General features: G+C 36.5%; 1 protein-coding gene across 2 annotated transcripts; it reads left to right on the forward strand.

The window, feature by feature from the left end:
- The first annotated feature begins 17,994 nt into the window (after positions 1-17,994).
- On the forward strand, positions 17,995-23,586 carry LOC139871902 (axial regulator YABBY 1-like). Of its 2 annotated transcripts, none has more exons than XM_071859655.1 (7): positions 17,995-18,293; positions 18,404-18,559; positions 18,922-19,036; positions 19,929-19,977; positions 20,813-20,888; positions 21,713-21,787; positions 23,323-23,586. In XM_071859655.1, the coding sequence occupies exons 1-7, from the start codon at positions 18,174-18,176 to the stop codon at positions 23,386-23,388; spliced, it is 657 nt and encodes a 218-aa protein (XP_071715756.1). In that variant the 5' UTR covers positions 17,995-18,173; the 3' UTR covers positions 23,389-23,586. The 2 variants fall into 2 exon arrangements, with proteins under 2 accessions (XP_071715756.1, XP_071715757.1); XM_071859656.1 differs by lacking the exon at positions 23,323-23,586 and adding an exon at positions 22,049-22,120.
- Positions 23,587-23,881: the final 295 nt, after the last annotated feature.

The raw sequence follows: 23,881 nt of genomic DNA on the forward strand, positions 1-23,881 counted from the left end.
ATGTTGATTATGTGTATACCTATATGCGTATTATAGGTAAAATCTTGCTCGGTTGCGTGTGGTGAAGATTTCTCGCATGGTTTGTAATGCTCGAGTTCACAAGGTGAGTGGAATGATTATACATGTGTGTATATAATGTATTTACTTGTACGAGGTTCGATGTGGGTTTAAGTTCGGGCGTTCGATACCACATCGGGTCGATATATGATATGGGTTTAAAGTTCGGGCGTTCGATAGCATGTCATATATGTGTGTGTGGGTGTGTAGTGTGGGTTTAAAGTTCGGGCGTTCGATACCACATTACGCGTGACGAGTGGGTTTAAAGTTCGGGCGTTCGATACCACCTAGGGGTTAGTGATATAATTCGTTGTACACTGATGGTTGTTGGGAACACCGATGGGAAATTCGAAGTACCATTCCCATGTACGATTGGTTAACCATGGTTATGTGTTGTAGTGTAGCATATTATATTGTTCGAGTTATATATGCTATTGTTTGTGCTAGCTTGTGGTCTTGGAGATTTAGCGATATACTTTGCGATGGTATGCCATGTAAATTGCTAGCGTGTATGAGGTATTTGTGTAAGTGTTTGCAAGTAGGTATATTATATATGTATATGTATAATTATTGCATTCACTAAGCTTTATGCTTACCCCTCTCGTTGTTTACCTTTTTACAGGTATTGTGATTATGAAGCTAGCTAGTTGTAGACTAGATGCTTAGGAGCGCTTGGGCTCAACGGGGTAGCTTTTGGATATTTGGACGCGGATGGGGGATTTGGTAGTTCCCCGGGATTATGCTCTTGGTATTGGGTTGGGTTATTGAGTCTTAACCCGTATTTCTTGTGATCGGGTCATTATTACAAATGATTTTGTAAAGTGTAATTTGTGTGCCAAGGGTCATGATAGATTGTTAAACGTATAATTATGATGTTATGTTTCGATTAAAACAGAGTTGAAATTGTATTATATTAATGGGACCTAACTAATAAAAAAACAAAATGTACTCCGTTTTTGGTTAAACGGATTTGGGTTGTTACATTGATGATTTTACCAGTGTTAGACCTTCTGGTCATCACATCAACATATTTGCTCCTGAAGAAATGATCAGTCAATTCTTTTGTTCTTTCAGTTTCTTGTGGAGCTTCTGTAGGGACCTTCTCAGCAGCTTCCAATTTATCGAAGACTTTGTCCTGAGCTATAACTATGGCTTTTGCTAATTTGAGAGATTTAGCTTCTTGTTTTCTATCAGCAGCCAGTTTAGCTTCTTGCTCCCTAAGCGTCAGCCTTTTAGCATATTCAGCATCATCCCTTCTTTGTTGTTCTAGTTGAACACTTGTAGTATATTCATTTACAGTGATGTTCAGGGATTTTGCTGCTGCAATCAATTGCCTGCCCTCATCAGTAACCATGGCATTGCAAATTGCTGTAAATCCATATCTAATTGCACAGCCTCATAGAAGAGTGCCTTCTCCTCATCATTATGGAGTCTATGGCCACTATTTGATAAATACATACCAATATCAATGTTGAAGTCCATAGCATCAATGTAGAATTACTGGTCAAGAGGATGATACAACATTCTGATTTGGTATATTTTTTCTGGTCTCCCTGCTGCCTGCATGTTCAGTAATTCAGCAACAGAGATTTCGTGCCTATAAGCCTCCCTTTCCTCTGGATTCATCTTTCTGATATCAGGATTTCTTCATGCAACTTAATCATCTTCCCAAGTAGTGTGTTTATAATTTTTCTTAGGGGAAGATGGAGGATATTCATATGGTAATTCTGCGGTGCCAGAAGGACCTACTGGTTCATAGAAGTGGAGATCACCCAGTGTCCAGTCAAAATAAGCACGAATGTCTGCTGCTAGATGTGATAGAACAAAAGTAGAGTTACTGCTACCCCAGACAGTAAAATCAGCAGCATCAGCAGAATCATTATCAGTTTTTGCTCCCAGCTCATCCTCCTTTACTGGGTCTTCTGATCTTCTATCACCCAGCAGCACACTACTGACTGGGTCTTCTGTCACAGCACTCCTTCTTGTGTCTTCATTACCAGCTGACTGATTAGTATCAGTTGGCACACTTGCCACAGTATCTTCATTAGTTGCCTCGAATAAGGGCTCTTTCTTTAGTGGCTGGTTGTCCCTAGGGTCAGATTTTACCCTTTGTTTATCAATTGACTTGGGTTCAGCTAATGGTTCTTGTGTGGATATTGTTTCTTATGGAGGCAGTAGGGGAGTTATTGCAAGATTCTCCCCCCAGTAGCAAACAGATATGTCTCTACTGACTTCTCATCATCATCATCATCAAGGTTAACAATCTCAACTGGCTGTTATTGTGTAGGTGGCAGGGCAGTAGTTGCTGGTTGAGAGGGTTGGCTGGATTTCATCATGCCAGCCAGCCATTTAAGAAATACATCTGCCCTCTCCCCCCCTGACCTATTAGAGTCCAAGTACTTTTGAATCTCTTCAGGTGTCATGTTCCGTATTCTTTCTGCTCACTTAGCATACAGCTTTTCTTTCTTCTTGTCATATTTCACGATGAACTTGGCATTTCTTTTTCGTGTATCTTTCTTATAATGATTAATTCTGAGCAGCTCATTGTGAATTTCAAGTTGAGCACGGGAGAGACCTCTTCTATGCTCAATTCTATGCTTTTTCTTTGCAGCATATGCCTCAAATCTAGCATTGAAGGCATCACTTAAGTCCTGCTGTTTCTTCTGGTGTCTCTCCATTTTTTAACTTCTTTTTAATGGATTGAGAGGAAACAAAAGATTCAGCCAAAGCCAGTTCAGATACATTATCACTGGGTTTACTGCCAGAACCTAAATCATCCACAGGTGTAGCAAGAATGCTGGGTTGAGATTCACCTGCACCCTTAACACCTACTTCAGTATGAGCATTGTTGGACTTAGGGCCAGTTCTTCCTTGAACATCATCACCATCATCACCATCTCTCTTCTGCTGCTTAGGAGCTTTCTTATGTTCATGCTCCTCCTCAAATTGTTTTCTCTTCTTGTGACGTTTAGATTTCTTCTCCCCCTTTTTTGTCATCAGCAGGGGCAGAAGTAGAGCCTGGGGGAAAACTCACATCAAGATCACTATCAGACTCAGGCATTGAAAATGTAAAGTTGTTCCAGTCAACATCAGCAGGAGATAGATTTGCACCAGGGTACACACCATATTGTTGAAGACATAGGTTGGACGTTCTAACTTCATTTCTAGTAACACCCATGGCCATTTGATTTACACTTGCTCGAAAATCAGCTTGAAGATCATCCATTCGTTGCATCGTCTCAACCATTCTAACATAAGCAGTAACAGGAATCATTGTAGCCATCTACTGTTCATATACCTCCACCGTCTCTTCCAACGTTCTATTCTCATCATTGAGGAATCTGTTCCTTGATCTTTCAAGATCAAATTCAGCTTGAAGGCGAGTAATATGATCAGTGTATTCGTTATGAGAGATGACTTGCAACTGCTAGATCAGAAAAAGCATTAGTTTGATGCAGCTCAGCTTTAATGGCTGAAGTAGTGATACAGTCAGCTCGTCTAATGGCTTCAGCAACATTATCAATAATGGTGTCCATGATGGTCCTTGTAATATCAGGTGTGATTTGGGCAACAGTTCTATAGACAGCAATGGTAGATAGCCCTTCCATCTCTGAAACATCAACTGCACTGGTTGATGGTTGTGTAGTAGCAGTAATAATATGAGTACCTCTGTGGGGTGGTGGAGGTGGAAGGTCAGGATCTGACTCATCACCATGATCACCATCATTTTTACCTTCGTCCGAAGGCTTAGAACCACTCGTATCTTTTGCAGCATCATCAGCATCATCAGCAGTAAGATCCACTGGTTTGTCTTTGGAGCCAGCAATATTATCAGGAATTACTGGCTTTTCCTTACCAGTACCTTTATCAGCATCACCATTAGATGAAGAAGATGATGAGGAAGAAGCTGATGAATCAGAAGGTACTGGTGAATCAGGAATATTCTGCATTACAACTTTACCAGCATCTGGATCATAGATGAATTTGAGAGGCCTCCATGTATCAGGCCATGGGGAGCAGCAGGAGCCATACCAAAGAAATGGTAGTATGGCTGCTCATTAAAATTATCAAGCGTAGCCAGCCTCTCATATACTTCCTCTCGTGCTGGTTGGTCCATTTATGCAAGTAGCTGAGTCAGCTCCTCATCAGGTAGCTTGCTGGCTGCAACTAGTGCACTTTGTGGTTCAATAGTCAGCTGGTCCACCAGGAGGGCAACTTTAGGAGCAATGGATACTCCCTTATAGATAAATTTTGGTACAACCTCCTCTGGATCTGGTACTTAGCAAACATACTTAGGCTTTTCACCAGAAACATTAGCCTTAGAAGATTCAGCAGTGGCAGTAGCAGTGGTACCAGCATCCAGTTGTGGTTCCTGGGAATCAGTAATTGCAGACAGATGTGCAATAGGTAGAGCAGCAGTGTCCACATTACCTTGAAAGAAGGTATCCGGTGTTGTATCAAAAACAATAAGAGTACCAGCAGCATCCACAGTAATGAATTCTCTAGAGGCAGTAGTAGCAATAGTCGAAATACTAATAGGACCAGTAAGAGCAGTAACCATAACCTCCTCAGGAAAAATAACATTAGCAGCGTCCTGAGTACCACCAGCAATGGTAGTATCAACAACTCTGTCAGCAATGACCTCATTAACAGCATGAGAAGGTTCAATAGTTACATTATCAACTACTTCAGAATCAGTAGTTGGAGCAGTATCACTGGGGATATGAGGAGGAATAATAGAATTATTAGCAGTAGCCATCTCCTTATTAATAGAGGGAATAGTGGAACCAGCATCCACTTTATCCCAAGTATTACCAGCTGCAGTAGGGGTATCAATAGATTCATCAGGACCAGTACCAGTAGCAGTAGAAGGCTTGTCGATACCAGTCACATCACCAGTAGACACAATATCAGCTGCCCTACTAAGATCTGAAACAATAGAACAAGTTATGTTAACAATAGTAGAATCAAATAAATTTGACTCAAAAATTGCATCTGATGTTGGTCGCTGGGGACAAATGTGTGTTTTAGTTAGCCCTTCGATTGAGACAGAGAATGGTGTCTATAAGTGCAGCTGTGACTCTGCTGACTCATTGGCAACATGATGACTCAGATTGTGTAAGAGTTTTAGTTGGTTTAGATATACTAGTGTGACTCTTATCATGATCCAAGTTATGTGTGGGATGAGCAGTAGCCTGAGCTGGTTCAACACGATGAGGACCCAGCTCAAGTCTGCTTTGAGGGTCAAGTATATTCTCTGCTGGTTGTGTTGTCAGCAGAGGATATTTCTTGAAGTATGATTTTGAAAAATGTGGAAATGTCTGGTTAGAAGAGTATAGGTTGCTACTCCTCTTAACACTAGTTTTAAAACTAGTTAGCTTAACAACATTTAAGTCAGCAGATAAAAGATTTTGAATTATGTTAGTTATTTCTGCTGTTTGGTCTAGAGACACACCAGGTTCTATAGCAGCATCCTTTGCAGGAGTAGTAGTTTAGACTGGTTCTTTCTCCCATGTGGCCTGCTTGGAGTCAGCTTTCACTCATTTAGCTTTGCCTGTTACCAAGAAATGGATGAGCAACGGATTCCAAAACTAGAAGTAGGTAGTCAGTATATAAGACTATGGTTGTTCTTTATGATCAGAGAGTACTAGATTCTAATAAAACTACTGCTTTACCAGTTTTCGTGACGGTGGCTATTCCAGTTATGGTAGCTGGTTTCTTACATTTCCTAGATGGCTTTCGCTGAGCTCCCTCCCCCTCAGTTGGTGAAGGACCAGAAGCAGTCACTTGGGTAGCTCCACCCCGAGCAGCAAGATACTCGAGCATCCCTGGTGTCAGACCAGTATATAGAGCAGCTGGTGCTTCTTTAGTCATCCCCCCTTGTTTTAATGGCAGGTTAATGGAAAGGTCATTAATTTGCTTGTAAGCATCACCCAACTCATTTTCAAAAAAACCAAGCTTAAAAACCTTGGGAAGGGAATCAAATTGCTTCTCTTTGGTGCAAGCACCATTTCCCTTAACCTTAATTATATCTCAGCAGCATAATGAATGTTGCGATTTAATAACAACCCGTAAACAATCTTGAGCTCAAAGTCAGAGAACTGGTCAAAACTTCCAGATATTTGGCTTATGCACTATGTCAGCAGACCAAAAAAGTAATACCACAAGGGTGGCATGTTCTTCCTTAACGGGCTGTGGGACACTGAACCAGTATATCCAACAGTTTCAAGTACTTCTCTCCTAAAATCATCACTGGGTAGTGAATCAACGAATTGTCCACTTGGCAGTTGTAGAGCTCATCGAATAGCATCAACGGTTATAGAACAAGTTAGGGTTTCAATAACCATACCATGAATACATGGAGTACCCTGTTAAGTATTGGCCATCGTTGCCGTATACCAAAATCTGCCAAAACATGACGGATAAAATCGTGAAGGAACGCCGGTGATGGATTTGGCAAGTAGAGATTGCCTCACATATTCAATCATGGTGTCATAACCCATGTTAGCTTTTGATTTAGGAATGAAGAGAGAATGAGCAGCGTTGCCTCTAGATAGGTGGATTTGATCATGATCTGGAGCAGGATCTGCCTTTATCAAACTTGGATGCAGGGTAAACAGTGATTCTGGTTCATGGTGCTCTTCAAGTTGGGGTTGTGGTTGTTGTTCAGGTTATTGCTGCTGAGGTTGTTCGGGTTGCTGTTATGGTTGTTCCTCTTGTTGGTTCACAATTGGTTGTGGTTGTTGTTCTGCCATTGTTGAAGATTGAAGATGAAAGTTTCAAGATTTGAAGATTTGGGGATTTTGAGAGAAAAAAGGTGAATTTTGAAAGTTTAATAACCGAAGGTTATTATGGAAAATGGATCACCCTATTTAACCTTTCGGATTGGTGAAAAAAGTGCAGGAGAGAGAAAATGGCAACTGTCATCTGCAGGCGTGTGGGAAGATTTGACAGACTGACATGTTTTCAAGGGATATCAGAGTGTTGACATGACGTTTAATCAGCTTGGACACTCATCACTCCCATTAGGCATTAAATGCAGTAGGTTTTAATTCAAAATTGATGTTAAAGACCACAAAATAAAGTTTGTATTAAATACAAAAATTATTTTGTTACATTTAATACGTCGTGTATTTAATTTAAATCAATGGAGTTAAATGAGGTTCAAATTTAAGGTATCAAATTAATATTGTGAGCTATTTGTTACTTCATTTTACCCATAGTGTAACCATTGTAAAAGGCCTTGTTGTGCTGATTGTTTAGCATATAGGCAGTAAACTAAAGATTTTACCATACTGGTTTGCCCTATACGCTGTTGAACCAGCACACCAACAAAGTTGTCTTATATTTAAAGTTCAAGCATACCCAGCTCAGAGATGAGATAGTTAAAAGTTTCTCATCTAAGGGCTTTGTGAAAAGATCTGCTAACTGATCGTCTGTTGAAATGAAGTGAAGCTCCACATCTCCTTTTTGAACATGATCCCTTATGAAATGATATCAAACATTAATGTGCTTTGTCCTTGAATGTATCACAGAATTGTTGGTAATGGCAATTGCACTGGTGCTGCCACAGTAGATTGGAGTTTTTGTAACATTAACACCATCGTCCTTCAGCTGGCTTTGCATCCATAGTACTTAAGCAGTACAACTACCAGCCGAAACATATTCTGCTTTAGCAGTAGATGTGGACACAGTATTTTACTTTTTGCTGGTCCAGCTGACTAGCCTACCACCCAATAACTGGCAACCACCGGTAGTACTTTTTCTGTCTATTTTACATCCTGCAAAGTCAGCATCTGAATACCCAATTAGTTCAAAATCCTGGTCTTTGGGATACCAAAGACCATGTTTGGCAGTACCTTTCAGATACCTAAATATCCTCTTTACTGCCAGCAAATGTGACTCTTTAGGATCAGCTTGATATCTGGAACAGAGATATGTGGCAAACATAATATCTGGTATGCTGGCTGTGAGATAAAGTAGGGATGATATTGGCTAAAAACTCACGTTTTCACCCCGGTATAAGGCCCAAAAACAATAAAGTTCCAAAATTTATGGCAAAATACCCGTTTCGTCAATTAAAATTGAAGAACAAGTGATTACGAAGACGGTGCAAGAAGAATCAAGTAAATCGGAACTAAAACGAAGATTCTAGAGCAAAAACGGTGAAAGACAAGAAATCAAGTTACGATCCAGCAAATCAGCAAGCCAAACAGCTTGCCAAACGGCTTGCCAAATGGGCTGCCAAACGGCCTTCTTGGTTTGTAAATGGCCTGCCACACGCCCAGATCAAACGGGCACGTTAAACGACCTGGCCTGGTAAACGGCCCCTGCAAACAGCCTGCAAAACGGCTTGCCAAACAGCCTGCCAGCCGTTTGCAGGCAAATTTCAAGCTTATTTAAAGGGTCTTTATCATTCATTCCAACACACACTTTAATTCACTTCTTTCTCTCTCTTGTACAATATTAGTCATACTCTCAAGGCTTTCAACTCCGTGCGGGAAACCTAGTACCCGGAGAAGAACGTCGAAAATTGTATTAGGAGCGGTCTGAAGTTTGAAGTTGTCACTTTTGTATTCAGAACTTGTTTAATCTACTGGTACTTCTATCCTTTGTCTACTTCTATCCTTTGTCTTTATATAATGTCTTTCATTATTATGCTTTGTGATACTGTTGCCATGATTAGCGAGTAGTTATCTTTAGTGTATGTTATGATGTAGTCAGTTACAATGCCGAAATTATATTATGGCTTGTGTATGTTGTCAAAATGCTTTCCGGTTATGCTTTGAACTCAATCGCTTTTCCAACTAATAAAACGTAGTTATTGGCCCTGTTATTGGGAAGTCGCGAACCCCGATTCAGAGTACACCATCTGTGTCACTCCTTGGTAAGAGAAGTCTATCGGATACAATGTGAGTTTGACTGAGGCACATCGGTTGTAGTAAGTCCACCGAGCCTTCGACTCTAACTGAGGACTCTTTCGTAGTGAAACATCTAACTAGACCCCTAGTACATTGTCGGTCCTAGACTATGCTAGTGTAGTCACCAAGCATATAAACTTCGTACGTGCACGCTGAAGCACAACGGTTGTTGAAAGCTGTACCTCTGCTAAGTAAGGCCATGGAACATGGTTAGTGCTGACTAGTACACTTCACCATAATGCAGTCTCGAGCATTACACCCCGCTTGAGGGATTCTTGGTTAATTAAGGAACTGTTTGTTCGAACAAATAAAGGATTGGACCGTTAGGATAACCGAACGTGTTCATGGAAGTCACTAGAATTGGACATGGTGTTCTTTATAGTTGAACTCTTTTTAGGGCCTAACTATCTTTTAAAACCAATCATTAACGAAAGCATCGAGGCACATCACGTCTCTTGGATATGGAAAACCATGTATCCCATTATGCTTAAGAAAGTTTAGACCATTGTGGAATTTTAATACGTCACCCAACCGAGTCGCTCAATTGGATGAGCTGTCTGAACATGTATGCCTTTAGTCAGACTGAACAGGCATCGGGGGTAAGGGACGTTGCTGTCTATTCAGAATCTTCAAGCCTATCGCATTACCCAGTGACATGTCTTATGATAGGGGCATTTAAGACTAGTGTAATGAATACAAGGTCACTGCCTATCCATGAGCCAGTATTCCATAATCTCGGCAAAGTAACTGACAAAGTCATAACATACGCTTGTTTTAGCCTTATCTGAATTACAAATTTTATCGTATTTACTTTACTTTATCTTATAAATTAGAAAATCTAAAATTAGGTAATAACCCACTACTCCTGCACCTTAGAATTATCTTAAGTTTTAGATATAGGTTTGATTCTACTGATATCTCAAAAATATGACTCTAGGTCATATTTCCCTTACTCATAATAAGGAGTAGTAAGATTTAGACCCCGCAAAATATAAAATTAAAAACATTACCCTTTGTTGGTGGTTGATTCTGACGCCTTGCGGCCTAACGACACCGCATAAACAAAACCGTCTGTTTCGGCCATATCATTGTGGCCTCAATCATACCTCTATATTCAATGATATTGACTGGTTCACTATTGGGATTAGCATCTATTTTGATGGACGCTGCCATTGGAGTCCCTATGTCTTTTAAACAGGTCATCCCAAATTTCTTTAACAAATCATTGATATATTTATCTAGACTTATAAAAATTCCATCATCAAGTTGTTTAATTTGCAATCTTAAAAAGTATTACATATCTCTTTGTAAGCTCATTTCATATGTCTTTGACATAAGTTTTGAAAACTTTTGACAATATTTTTCATTTTTAGAACCATAAATAATATCATCCACATATATCTGTACCAGCAAGAGATCACCATCTATCTCTTTTGAGAATAGAGTGGTATCAATTGTTCCAACTTTAAAATCTAAACCAGTGAGATACACATGAAATGTCTCATACCATGCTCTTGGTGCCTGTTTCAGGCGATATAGAGCTTTATCTAACTTGTAGACATGGTCTGGATATTTACCGATTACAAAACTAGGTGGCTGGTTGACATAGACTTCTTCTTGCAGCTTCCTATTTAGAAATGCAGATTTAACATCCATCTGGAATACCCTAAAGTTCATCTAGCTATCAATCTAGCTTTGTTTCTGACCACAATCCCATCTTCATCCATCTTATTCTTAAACACCCACTAGGTACCAATGATCTTCTTTGTTTCATCATAAGATTTAGGTACCAATGTCCAAACCTTATTCCTATCAAACTGGGAGATCTCTTCTTGCATAGCTCCTGCCCAGCTAGGATCTTTCATTGCTTCTTCAGGACATGTAGGTTCAATGATAGATACCAAATTTACATGCATACAAAAATTGCTGGTTACATGTCTTCTTGTCTTAACACCACTAGCTGGACTACCAATAATCTGCTCAATTGGATGCTCCTTAGTCCATCTTGTGTTATGAACAGGTGAGCTTGTTGTGGAACACACAACATCTTGATCATCAGCTGATTCAGCAGTATGTACAGCAGTAGAAGATAGCTGTTCATTATTAGTGGAACTAGTACCAGCTTGTGATTCTTCAGAACCAGTAGACCTTTGCTCAATTGGTAGTACTTCAGTAGAGTCAGTATGTTCACATGGTTTAGACACAGATGGAACAGAATATTCCATCTCATCTTCAGAAAACCCAGCAGCATGGATTGGAGAGGGAATGACTGATGGTTTTACTTCATCATCAAGAGCTTACTGAGTAGGCTCTTCAAACAGTAACTCCTCATCTTCTTGAGTAGAAGGTGAAGTAGGGACGGTTTCATTACATTAATGGATTCTTCAAAACATCCCCTTCTTTTATTGTAGACCCTATATGCCTTTGACATGTTGGAATATCCAAGAAATACTCCTTCATCAGGTTTAGCATCAAACTTACCAAGTTGGTCCCTATTGTTTAGAATGTAACAGGAAGTGCCAAATATATGGAGAAATGAGATTGAGGGTCTTCTTCCTTTGAGAACTGCATAAGCAGTTTTCTGATGTCGTTTCACTTTTAAAGATCTATTCCAGGTAAACAGGCAGTGTTCACAGCTTCTGCCCAGTATGAATTCTTCAACCCAGACTCAGCCAACATAGATCTTGATGCTTCAATGAGAGTTCTGTTTCTTCTTTCTGCAACACCTTTTGTTGAGGTGTTCTCACAGCTGAAAAGTTTTGTGAAATACCTTTGTCAGCACAAAATTCTTCCAATGTAGCATTTCTGAATTCTGTACCATGATCACTTCTTAGCTGCTTCACCAATTGCCCATTCAATAATTCCACTCTTTTGATAAAATTGATAATTTCATCAGCAGCTTCACTCTTTTGCTTCAAAAAGAATACCCAAGTGTATCTAGAATATTCATCAATAATAACCAGTGTATACTTCTTCCCACTACAGCTGGCCACATTAACAGAACTAAAAAGATCCATATGAAGTAAGTGAAATGGTTTCTCAACAGATGAAATCTGGTTTGACTTGAATGAAGCATGATGATGCTTTCCTTTTTCACAACCAGGACACAATCTGTCCTTCACATAAGACATTGTGGGTAGCCTAGACACCAAACTTTTACTTAATAATTTTTGAATATCTTTGAAGTTGAGATGTGAAAGGCTCTTGTACCATAACCACTTGATGTTGTCTGCTGCCTTTGAATAAAAACAAGTATCAGTTGTTGTGACTACTGTGTTCATGTCAATTTGATACATGTTCTCGTGTCATTTTGCTGTCAGTAGTGGCTTCCATGTCTTATCAAAAATAGTTCCAATTTTCCTTCTGAATTAGACTATCTTACTTTTTCTTGTCAGTTGGCTTATGCTGAGTAAGTTGTGTTTAAGCCCAACGACATATGCTACATTTGAAAATGTAACATTCCCATTTGTTAAAGTGCCAAAACCCTTTGTATAACCCAACGAGATATCTCCATATGAAACAACTAGACCATTTTTTCTTGATAGTCCATTAGCAGGGACTTACACCCGGTCATATGTCTCAGACATCCACTGTCGAGATACCATATTTGCTTGTTTCGAATGCCCTGCATAGTAGCTAAGAGATTAGTTCTTTTTGGAAACCCATCCGAGGATGGGTTCTGGAAGGGTTATCTTTGATTATCTCTTCCTTTCTGCTGGTTTGCTCGAAGAAGCAGTAGCAGATGGGGGTTGGGTTTGAGTACACTGATTGACCAAGTGAAACTTGCTGCTACATTTGTAGCATTTTTCTCACTTTTGGTCTTGGTGACTGGTCATACATCGACTTAATAGGTGCAGTAAGATCAGGCCTACTTTCTGATATAGCTGCTATGAGCTGGTCAAGCTTAACAGTCATTATCTCAGTGATAGATGACCCAACACATGATTTCACAATTTGGTCCACTTTAGCTTTTCCCTTAAGGGCAGCTTTCTTCTTGGACTCAGTACCATAATCATGGTATACTGCTTTGCCTTTACCATTTTACGAACCAGTGTGGAAAGTTACTGGCTTGTCTGTTGATACTGGTAGACTCGTATGAGTTTGGATTGCTGCCTTGAATTTGCCAGTATTTCATTTTGCTGGCTTGTCTACAGTTACTGGTTGATCAGTATGATTTTCATCAGCTGGCTCGGCATTGGTGGAACCCGAACATGAAAGGGAATCAATTGATTTTAACTTTCTTCAATTGTTTTCTGTGATTTCCCTTTTTATGCGTCTTTCTTTTGGAGTCATGTAGTAGATGCTAGAGGGGTCAGTAGTCTCATCAGTTGAGGTATTGGCTTCTTTTGCTCTTTCTTCATCCTCCATTATTTCTTTCATGGTAGGTGGTGGATTAGCAGTAGGTCTCACAAACTTATTTGTGAAGACCTTGTTACCATTAACTATCTTATCAAAAGTATTTGGCAAGAGAGCATCAGGATCAGTTTCAAGCACAGGATCCATGAAAGTGATTTTAGCATGGGCAGCAGCAGCAACATAGTCACCAGCAAAGAATGCCTCAACCTGGATAGGTATCCGCTCATTAATGCATTTGGCTATGCGTTGAGCAGATGTACACCAAGAGACTACCACCCTATTGAGGTTAGTAAGCTGGTTTTGGACTACTGCAGCATCTGAGTGAAGAGATTTTAAAGCATAGTTTTGTTTTTCGAGTTTAAAAATTTCTTCTTTCAAAATCTTAATTTCATCAGATTTGCATTCAAGTTTTTTATTTAAAGATTTAATTTCAGTTTTGAAAACTTCTTCACGTTTGCTGCCTCGGCTTAAATCAATTCTCAGGTAGTCAAACATTTCAGCCTTTTCATCATCAGTATAAGTTCGAAAATTATCACCCTTATACAGCATTTCAGATTTCCATTGAGGTGAATCCCTTTTCAGATCAGCTTCCCTCATATCAGCTAAAGATGTACTACCACTTCTTCCTCTACCAACTCCTTGACTTATCTGGCCATTAAACAAAGCTTTTTACCAGTAGCATAACCAGCACACTCTTCATCTGTTTCACTATCAGAGGATGAAGATGAGCTGGTGTCATCTCAGTCATGATGTTCAGCGACTAGTACCTTCTCTGGTTTCTTCTCTTTCTTATCAGTCTTTGAACTTTCCTTCATTTGGGGCTTCATTGCCTTGACTTGTTCTTGTACTTCTCAGCTTTTGAAAAAGAGTTAGCATGTGATGAAAGCTTTCTGGACATGCATTCATATGCAAAGTGTCCTACCTTTCCACAATTGTAACACTCAGATTTTGGGCCCTTAACTGATTTACTGCCATACCTAGCACTTGGTTTCTTACTCACTTTGTATGGCTTACTAGTTCTATTACGATTGAATTTTTTGAAATGCCTAGCTAGCAAAGCCATACCTTCAGTAAACCCTTCCATATCATCATCATCACTGCTTTCATCAGACCCAATACCACTACCCTCATCATCTTCAGCTGCCTCTTCTTCTTCTGCCATCAACTTTTGAACCAGTAAAGCTTTTTGAGCTTTCTTCTTGGCAGCAGCTACAAGAGCAGTATCATCTGATTTTACAGATTTTGAAGTGGTGGGGACAAACTTAAAGTTTTCTTTTAAATTAAGCTCAAGTTTGGCCTTTGCCTTCTCGTAATTCCACAGTGTACCATACAGAGATGACATGTTAAAATTCTTTAAGGTCTGAGTGGTTCTTAATGGGTCAGTGACAGGTTTCCATTTAGTAGGCAGTGAGTCAATGAATTTGTTGACCTGTTCAAAATCAGTATAGGTAATTTTTAAGGTAAGCAAGTCAGCAACTAAGGAATTAAACCTAATGAAGGTCTGCTTAAATGTCTCACTCTTGTAGGCAAAGAACATTTCATATTCTCTTTTTAAAGCAATAATCTTATTTTGCCTAACCTCATTCATACCCTCATATGTAACGTCAAGATAGTCTAACATGGCTTTAGCATTATGTTTTCCCTTAATCAGTTTGAACAAATGGTTAGGTAATGTGATAGCTAACAAGGTTCTGATCTTAGAGTCAAGTCCAACACGATGTTTGTCCTCATCCACCCATCTAGATGAGGGAAGAAAAACTTCTCTGCCAAGAATAGCAGGAGTGTCTGCTGTAGCAGGAACGCTATTAAGTGTTTCTATAGGGATGAATGGACCATCAATGGCAATGTCAGGCATGAGTGGGTCAACAGACTCAAGATGGAGCAAAAACCTAGCTTTCCTGGTTTCATACTCATCTTCATCGAATTTAGATGGTCTATTGGATGAACCATTTTCAAGGTAAGCTTAATTTGTGTATGCAGCCATGAGAGAATTCAGATCTAAGATATGAGATTATCAAGACTGAAGCTTTGATACCAGTTGTTGGTCCCTTGATTAAGAACTGGAGTATTATAGAGTGGGGTGAATACAATTCTTTTGATTAACTTAACAGATCTAACAGTTTAGTATTCAAGCAAGTAAGTTAAATAAGAGTCAAACGTAATTTTTCAACGGTTATTCTTTATTGATATGAATCACAAAGAATTACAACCGTTCTTGGTGGAATAACAGTTGGTTGATACAGATTGCACCTAAGTTTTAGCTATTGAGGATATCTTAAGCTATTACACGTTTGGACTGTTAATAAATAAACCCACACCACTACTTATTACAATAGTGGATATTTTATTTATAGTAGCCCTAATGTCCATGTAATTGTTCTATTGTCCACTGGTACATAGGATGTCTGTACTTGTGGGGACAACTGCATCAGAAAGCGTGCTTTCTTCTTTTCTCTTTAGTAGCTATTTGCAGGAACACCCCAATTTGATTTGGCACCACTATTTAAATAAACAAACAGAATGGTTTCCCTAGGCGTTTATTAAGTATTACACATGTCTGCACATGCGTTAAACTTCTGTATTTCCACGTGGTCTTGTAAGGTCACTTGTCAGCCACCGACGCGTGTCCTTTTTTGTTCAACTTTGTCTTCGACTTCTGTTGAATAGTACAATTGATGTAGACCACTCGGGAAACCACTATGCTTGTAATGGAGCATAGCTGTCTTCGTGTATAATGCTGACCAGCTATGCTGGTTCTTCTATGTTGAGACAATTGATTTTCGTGATTTGCTGGGCACTCATCCTGTGCTAATCGAAGAATACTGTCTACCTTGTGCTGGTAGACTAGGCAGCATACTAAGACACTCGACATAACAATATTTATTGTCTATACATAACTAAACCTATGATGGCTGCACATAACATTCTAGTTTACATAATTGCTGTTTTGTCATAATTAAATCCTTAAATATTTTGGGGACTCAACAGATAGTTCGGTCCAACCTTTACCACCGCAACCTTGGAACTCTCCACCTGATTACGTCCAGGTGCAGGGAGGTTACGGCACAAGGCTCCAGGAACGACTCATCCATGAACGGCTCAACCGAATGAGGAAGATTAGTAAACGACCTAGGATTAAGGGTTGGAGATTGGTGATTATCTGGATTAAAATTTGAAACACCCTAAAGAAAACCCTTCGGTGAAAGTGGTAAAAAAGATCAGTTTAAATCGCCTATGTGGAGAGAGGTTTTGAAGTTTTGGCAGATGAAATACATGGACTTTTTTGTTTAAACTTGATTTTGTTATGCTCACTACTCACATATGTTAATGACAACCATAAGATCGGTTGTAGTGCGTGGAAAAAAACGCCCATTATATTCCGCATGGCGCACATTCACAAGAGCCTAAACATCCATTAGGCGTTTTAATTAGGTCAATTCTTTTGCGTTGTTCATACTTGAACGGTTTGTGTTTGATGAGTGCTTATTAGAAATTTAAATATACAATAACATATTTTATCTTTGTCAATCAACTCTTAATTTTATCACGTTTTACAACTCCCCTCAATCTTCCCTACAATACCGTTTTTCTCACAAGATTATCATGTAACATGTCCTACAAAAACTTCCATTAACTTTTACCACTCCACTACTCTAAAAATATAGATATATACTTATTTTTGTTAAATTCAATATTAAACTCCCAAACTCACCAATAAACACTCGGTTTGTAAGTTAAGTTACTAACTTACTATGGAGTTAAAAAAAGGCAAATGGCCCGAAAAGGTAACTTAAGTTACCCAATTTGACAATCAAGGTAACCCCCAATTTGCACAAGCCCGAAAAGAATTGCAATTTAATTTTTGCTCGCAAAAAGGATTACGTATTCAAATTTTTTAAAGTTGAGGTAATATTCAAAGAACACAAAATCTAAAATCACGAATTACTTCAAATTAAGACTTGAAATAGATTACTAACGCTTCGATTATTATTTTTTGTGAAGCAACTTGATCCAAAGCATCATGAAAACAACAAATCGAGATGAACAAGTCGACTTGTTCAAACGGCTTGTTCATCTCGATTCGTTATTTTTCATGATGCTTTGGATCAAGTTGCTTCACAAATAATGATAATCAAAGCATTAATAATCTGTTTCAAGTCTCAATTTAAAGTAATTCGTGATTTTAGATTTTGTGTTCATTGAATATTACCTCAATTTTAAAAAAATTTAAAACGCAATCCTTTTTGCGAACAAAAATTAAATTGCAATCATTTTCGAGCTTGTGCAAATTAAGGGTTAACTTAATTGTCAAATTAGGTAAGATAGGTTATCTTTACGGGCCATTTCCCCTTTAAAAAAAAATTTAACTTAACCAAAGTACATGTTGCAAAGTGAAATACACAAAAGGATCCAATAAAAAGTAATTCTTCACAATACGGTGTATGATAATACGGAACATGAAAATAGGGTTTTTACAGGACAACATTCATTAACTACCCTTTCTCAAAGAAAAAACAAAAAACAACAATAATATATTTTTTTAAATGATAAAAAAAAACAACAAAAACAAACTAGAGAAGACAGTGGGGTTTGATAAATACAAGTGCTATATTATGTAGTGGGACACTCTTTTCTTTCACAATTTCCATTGTTACTTGATTCTTACATGATATGTCTTTAAGACCGCACGCACAAACACACAACAAAACCAGATCCCCAAACACAATCAATCCAATTTACAATATTGTTCACTGATCAGCTACATCTTATCAATCAATCACATCATCATTTTCTAACCAACAATTAATTAAAACATCAACAACAAACTGTCAAAAAAACATGTCATCTTCTGCTACTACTTTCTCACCGGACCACCACAACCACAACCACAACCACCTCCCCCCACCCTCTGAACAACTTTGCTATGTCCAGTGCAACTTCTGCGATACGGTCCTCGCAGTATGTACTTATTCGATAATTTCTTGGATCTAGATATATGAATCACCCTCTTTATACACAGATCTTTTAAGTTGTGTATATTAATATTAATTTGTTTGTTGGTGTTTTAGGTGAGTGTTCCTTGCAGCAGTTTATTTGCAACTGTGACGGTTCGATGTGGCCACTGCACTAATCTCTTATCTGTTAACATGCGTGCTCATCTTCATCCTGCTGCTGCAAATCAGATTCATCTTGGCCATAACTTTTTCTCCCATCAAAATATTATGGTACAAATTGGATAGTACCATGTGTTGCTACTTTTCACAATTTACAAAACTAATCAAGAAACTAACAAAAAATAAAAATAAAAAAAGAACTTGTGTACTATACCTAATTACTTGGTCAGCAATATTCACATCAAAATGTGACATCAAGTAATGAGCAAATTTTGGTCTCTTTGTGTTTTTAACTTTTGTTTTCTTAAGAGATGACCTAATTAGGGTTGTGAAATTTTCCTTTAAATACTAGGGTTTCTAAAAATAGTCAAAATTTTGCATCTTATGCACTTTAAACAAGCTTGAGAATTTAGATCCAGATCTTTGAATGTAATTTCACATTAATCTTTTAGCTTTTGTGAAATACAAATCAGGAGGAGATGAGAATCAACTCTTCCAACTTGTTGATGAATAATCCGCCAATCCCGGAGCCGTTCGGGCCTGTTCGAGTTGATGAGTTGCTTCTGAAGCCTCCTGTAGTGAATAGACGTAAGATTTTTATTTCATTTTTTTCTTCTGTTTGATAGTTTGGTATATTTTATTTTTATATTTTTTCTTTAAAATGTTGAGGTATATTATAATAAGTTTAAGGATTGTTTGTTTTAATTCTTATTTTGACAAAAAATGGCATAAATCAGTTAATTTTACAGTGAGCCAAGAAAGTTATAAAAATAGTTCAGTGTATGTACTTTCAGAAGCTTTCATCTAAATAGTGTCTTAAGCATTTATTGGATTAGGTATGTAGGAGAACTCTCTTTATTTAGCTTTTATTTCATGCCTTCACTCTTGTTTTCCTTTTTTACTGATAATGTCAAAAATCTTTTGCACCACAAAAAAGGAAACTTTTTTCTGCAAATATAGACTGAGTTGCATTACTCATCAACCAATATTACAAACAACAAGGAAACCCTAATTTTATTCAAGAAAATTTCTATTTATATTTCTCTAATAATTGGGCTTAAATCTCTTTATCAACCTCCCCAATTCTTTAAGAACAATTCTCAGTAGACCTAAATTTGAGCAAAAAAAAAAAAAAAAAAAATTTCTCCAATTAAGGTTTTTTCAAAAGTAATGCTAATCATTTTATGTTAACAAATGTTTCAAATCTTATAAACCTACTTAATATGTCTTTATCTTTATTATATTTATACATGTATGGAATTAAAGAAAAAGTGTCTCCCCCGGAAATCAAGATGGGTAGAATGTGTTGATAGATAGTGATAATGATGAAGTTATGATAAGGGAGAGAGAATACAAAAAATAGCCTGAACCCAAACCATAAGATTTATTATTATTTTTTATAAATTTTTTTAATGCAACCAAAAGATTTTTAATATGATATCTGCTTATTTTGTCGTCATATTTTGTCTTCTATTTATAGCTCCAGAAAAACGCCAGAGAGTTCCTTCTGCTTACAACAGGTTTATCAAGTATGTATACATTTTAATTTAATTTAATTTAATTTCAAGTTATTTTGTTACTAATACGGAGTAACATGCAGCTAATCCTTTAATACTATAGATTGTACTAGTGCTAGTATAAAACTTACATGCATGTAAGTTTTATAACATGTACAATTAATCAAGTACATGTCTTTTACTTATGGTTATCGGCTAATCAAGTACAATGTATACTAACTTGTACTATGAATTTATTATTTATATAACAAATTGTATGTGAATAATTTTCTTGGGTGAATCTAAAGGTTTTTACCACTCTATAATGCAAATGAATAAATGTATAGGTATATATATAATATACACTGACCCAAATAGTATATAGTGCGTACATTTAACATTTAAGTAGTGAACCACGCAGGCTTGCCTGAGTGATCACCGAGTTGCCCAATGAAGCACACTACCCGGATTCAATTCCTTGCTATGCCAAATTGTTCAAAAAGGGATTGTGACTAGAGGGTGCGCATAATGCACAATTCACCCGGTACCAGGTCTCGCGCTCGGGGGCTTGATTACCCGATGTTTTACCTTTTATGAGAGAGCCAATGTGCTCGTTCATAGGAGAGTTTCCTCGCTTATCAAAAAAAAAAAAAAAAAAAAAAAAAAAAAAAAAAAAAAAAAAGGGTGTGTTATCAAAGTTTATTATACTTCATCAACTCATTAGATTAAGATTAATGCCATCAAGAAATGTGGTTTAAATGCTTATTTGTATTGAGCTATAATTAAAAAGAAAATAAAAGGAAAATGGAATGGTACCATAATATATATACATTTGATTTTCTTACAAAAATGAAAAATTAAAATGCAGGGAAGAGATCCAACGTATCAAAGCAGGAAATCCAGATATTAGTCACAGGGAAGCCTTCAGTGCAGCTGCAAAGAATGTAAGATCCCAAAAAAACAGATTATATATATATATATATATATATATATATATATATATATATATATAACTTGATAGCCAAATAAAATAAATAACTTTAAAAGTGTCTCCCAAAGTATGGAAATAACTTTAAAAGTTTCTCCCAAAATGAAACTTTTTGATGTTAAACAAATACTCTTTCTCAAAAAGAATGTCTATTTTGATAACTTTCGATTTTACCTTTATAGTTTTTGTGTGATATTTAATCGCGAAGGTGGTTAAATTTATATTAGATGACGGTGACTACTTGTCTTTTAAATAAAAAAGTTTGATCAAGTTAATTTAAAAAATAAATTAATAAAATTTATAAATAGTGATAATTAGAGAGTTTAATACTCCCTCCATCCCATATTAATAATCCACAGACAAAAAACACACAGTTTAAGAAAATTTCATAAAAGTAGTGTACTTTTTGTTTATTTTTCAGTTTTACCCTTATCTTTTTCTTTCTCATTTAATTCTATCCACATACATTAAAGGTATAATAGAACTTAAGCTTCTTATTTTTTTTCTATTTATGAAAGTGGATTATTAATTTGGGACATCTCAAAATGAAATACTGGACTATTAATATGGGACGGATGGAGTAGTATTTATTAATTATATATTTGCAAGTGGATAGTTAATTTGCGACACTAATCTCTTTCTATTTTCGTTGTTTATGATATCCGAAACAAGATTTTCATGATGTTGGGAGATTTGCAATAACGATCTGTAATTCCTTTTTTTTAACATTTTTTTGTGAATGAATATTTATTAATTTCATTTAATATACATGTATTTCAGTGGGCACACTTTCCTCACATCCACTTTGGTCTTATGCCCGATCAACCTCCTAAGAAACCCAATGTGTGCCAACAGGTACGCTATTCTATTCCTCTACATTGTTTCCTCAATTCAATTAATTAATGAGGTTTTTACGGATTATAAATAAACATGGGTTATAGGAATAGATATATAGATAGATTGGGTTCAGTTTACTGGTTTTGAAATCTTAATTAATCTCATCCATCAATGAATTTGTGAATTATTGTTTTTCAAAACAAAACAAAAAATAATTCATAGATCGTGTAGTCATTTTCAATATGACACAGATTAACTTTTTTAAATTTTCTTCCACAGATTGTAGTGTAGCTGTACGTGTAAAGTCATTTCGAACGATGAAATCCAAAGTATATTATTTTCTACATCTCATAATAATTACTTAGTATCTTCAAAATTGATGAATTATTACTCCTTCGGTCTCATATTTATTGTCACCGAAAAAATACACACAGTTTAAAAAAATTTTATAAAATTACTATGCTTTCTGTTTACTTTCTGGTTGTTCTCTTATGTTTTCTTTCACATTTAATCTTATCCATATAAATTAAGAGCATAATAGAACTTATTCTTCTTAATCTTTTCTATTTATTAAAGTGAACAATTAATTTGAGACATTTTATAATGAAATACTGGACAATAAATTATAGACAAATATAATATTAGGAATTTTCTAAATTAAATCACTATCTTTAAAATTTTAGTACATGCATTGTTTACATATAACATGCTAATAACCACCTCACTAAGTTTACCTTACTAAACTTTTTGTACCATTAACCACGAGGGTGGTAGTTGTATATAACTACTTGTAAACTTTTTGAATCCAATTCCATGGGAAATAAATCCGCTTGCGGTCACGAGAGTTCACCCACGATGACTCCGGTCTATTTGCAAAGTGGGTGATCATCTCGAGATTAGTCGATTCGCAACGCGGATAGAAAATCCAAGTCTACCAGAGAAAATCATTTTGTACCACTATTTAAGTTTAACTATTTTCTTAAACATATCTATTGGAGCTATTTTAGAAAAATCTAATGTTTTTTTACAGCGATTGGGATCACCTGAGGGGGACTAAACCACCCGTTGCGATCATCTCCTGTTTCGACTATGTCGATGCAGCGATAATAACCCCGCCCCCATCGCTGCCCACAGTTGAAGAAAAAATAACTATTACACATATTTTTTATTTTATTTTCAAACTTTGCCATTATTTTTAATATATCTTTTTTGTCTTACACATATAAACTAAGGGCATAAAAAAAAGTTTATTAGATTATTCTTATCTATTTATGAAATATAAAATTAACATGAAAAATCTCAAAATGAAATAGTAGAGAATAAAATATTTAACTACTCAAAAAGCGGTCTTACTATTCAAATATAAGTTGATTGCGTAATCCATGATTAAAAAGAGCATGATGGGGATTCAGCCCTTGACTTCTGCAATTATATTGACAAGTAATATACCATGTGGTTTTAACAATCAGGTCTTTATGGCCGAATATATAAGTCTTATCTTCCTTTTATTTTTTTATAGTTTTCAATTGTAATATTAATTTGTGCATGTTTAGGAAGGGGGTGATCTCATGAAAGACGTTTTTCTCACTACAGGCAACATGGGAGTTTCACCGTACTAAGAAACGCAAAGGGCTCCTACAAATAGCTAACTAGCGTTGTTTCTGATGAGTTCTTGTATCAACGTACCTTTTCGATCATTTCATAATTTATTGTATTAATGTTTAAGAATGATTAATTTATTGATTATCGATTAGGGTTCATGTTATGTTGTTTGCTTAAATCAGTATTTTTAACGGTTATTGAAATCGGTTTCGTGTGCTCACTAACGTTAGGTAATTTGAGCTTTTGATCAAAATATCCTTGAAAGCCACATGTGGTATCATGTATCATCTCATCTTGAAAAGGTATGAATTCGTGTTATTGATGATGATCAATTGCTTGAATGTGAATATATATATATATATATATATATATATATATATATATATATATATATATATATATATATATATATATATATATATATATATATATATATATATATATATATATATATATATATATATATATAGTAGTAGGATCAAGTGAGAAGTAACCAATCGGGGGAAGCGG

This window comes from Rutidosis leptorrhynchoides, chromosome 10, assembly GCF_046630445.1.
Source record: "Rutidosis leptorrhynchoides isolate AG116_Rl617_1_P2 chromosome 10, CSIRO_AGI_Rlap_v1, whole genome shotgun sequence".
NCBI lineage: Eukaryota > Viridiplantae > Streptophyta > Magnoliopsida > Asterales > Asteraceae > Rutidosis > Rutidosis leptorrhynchoides.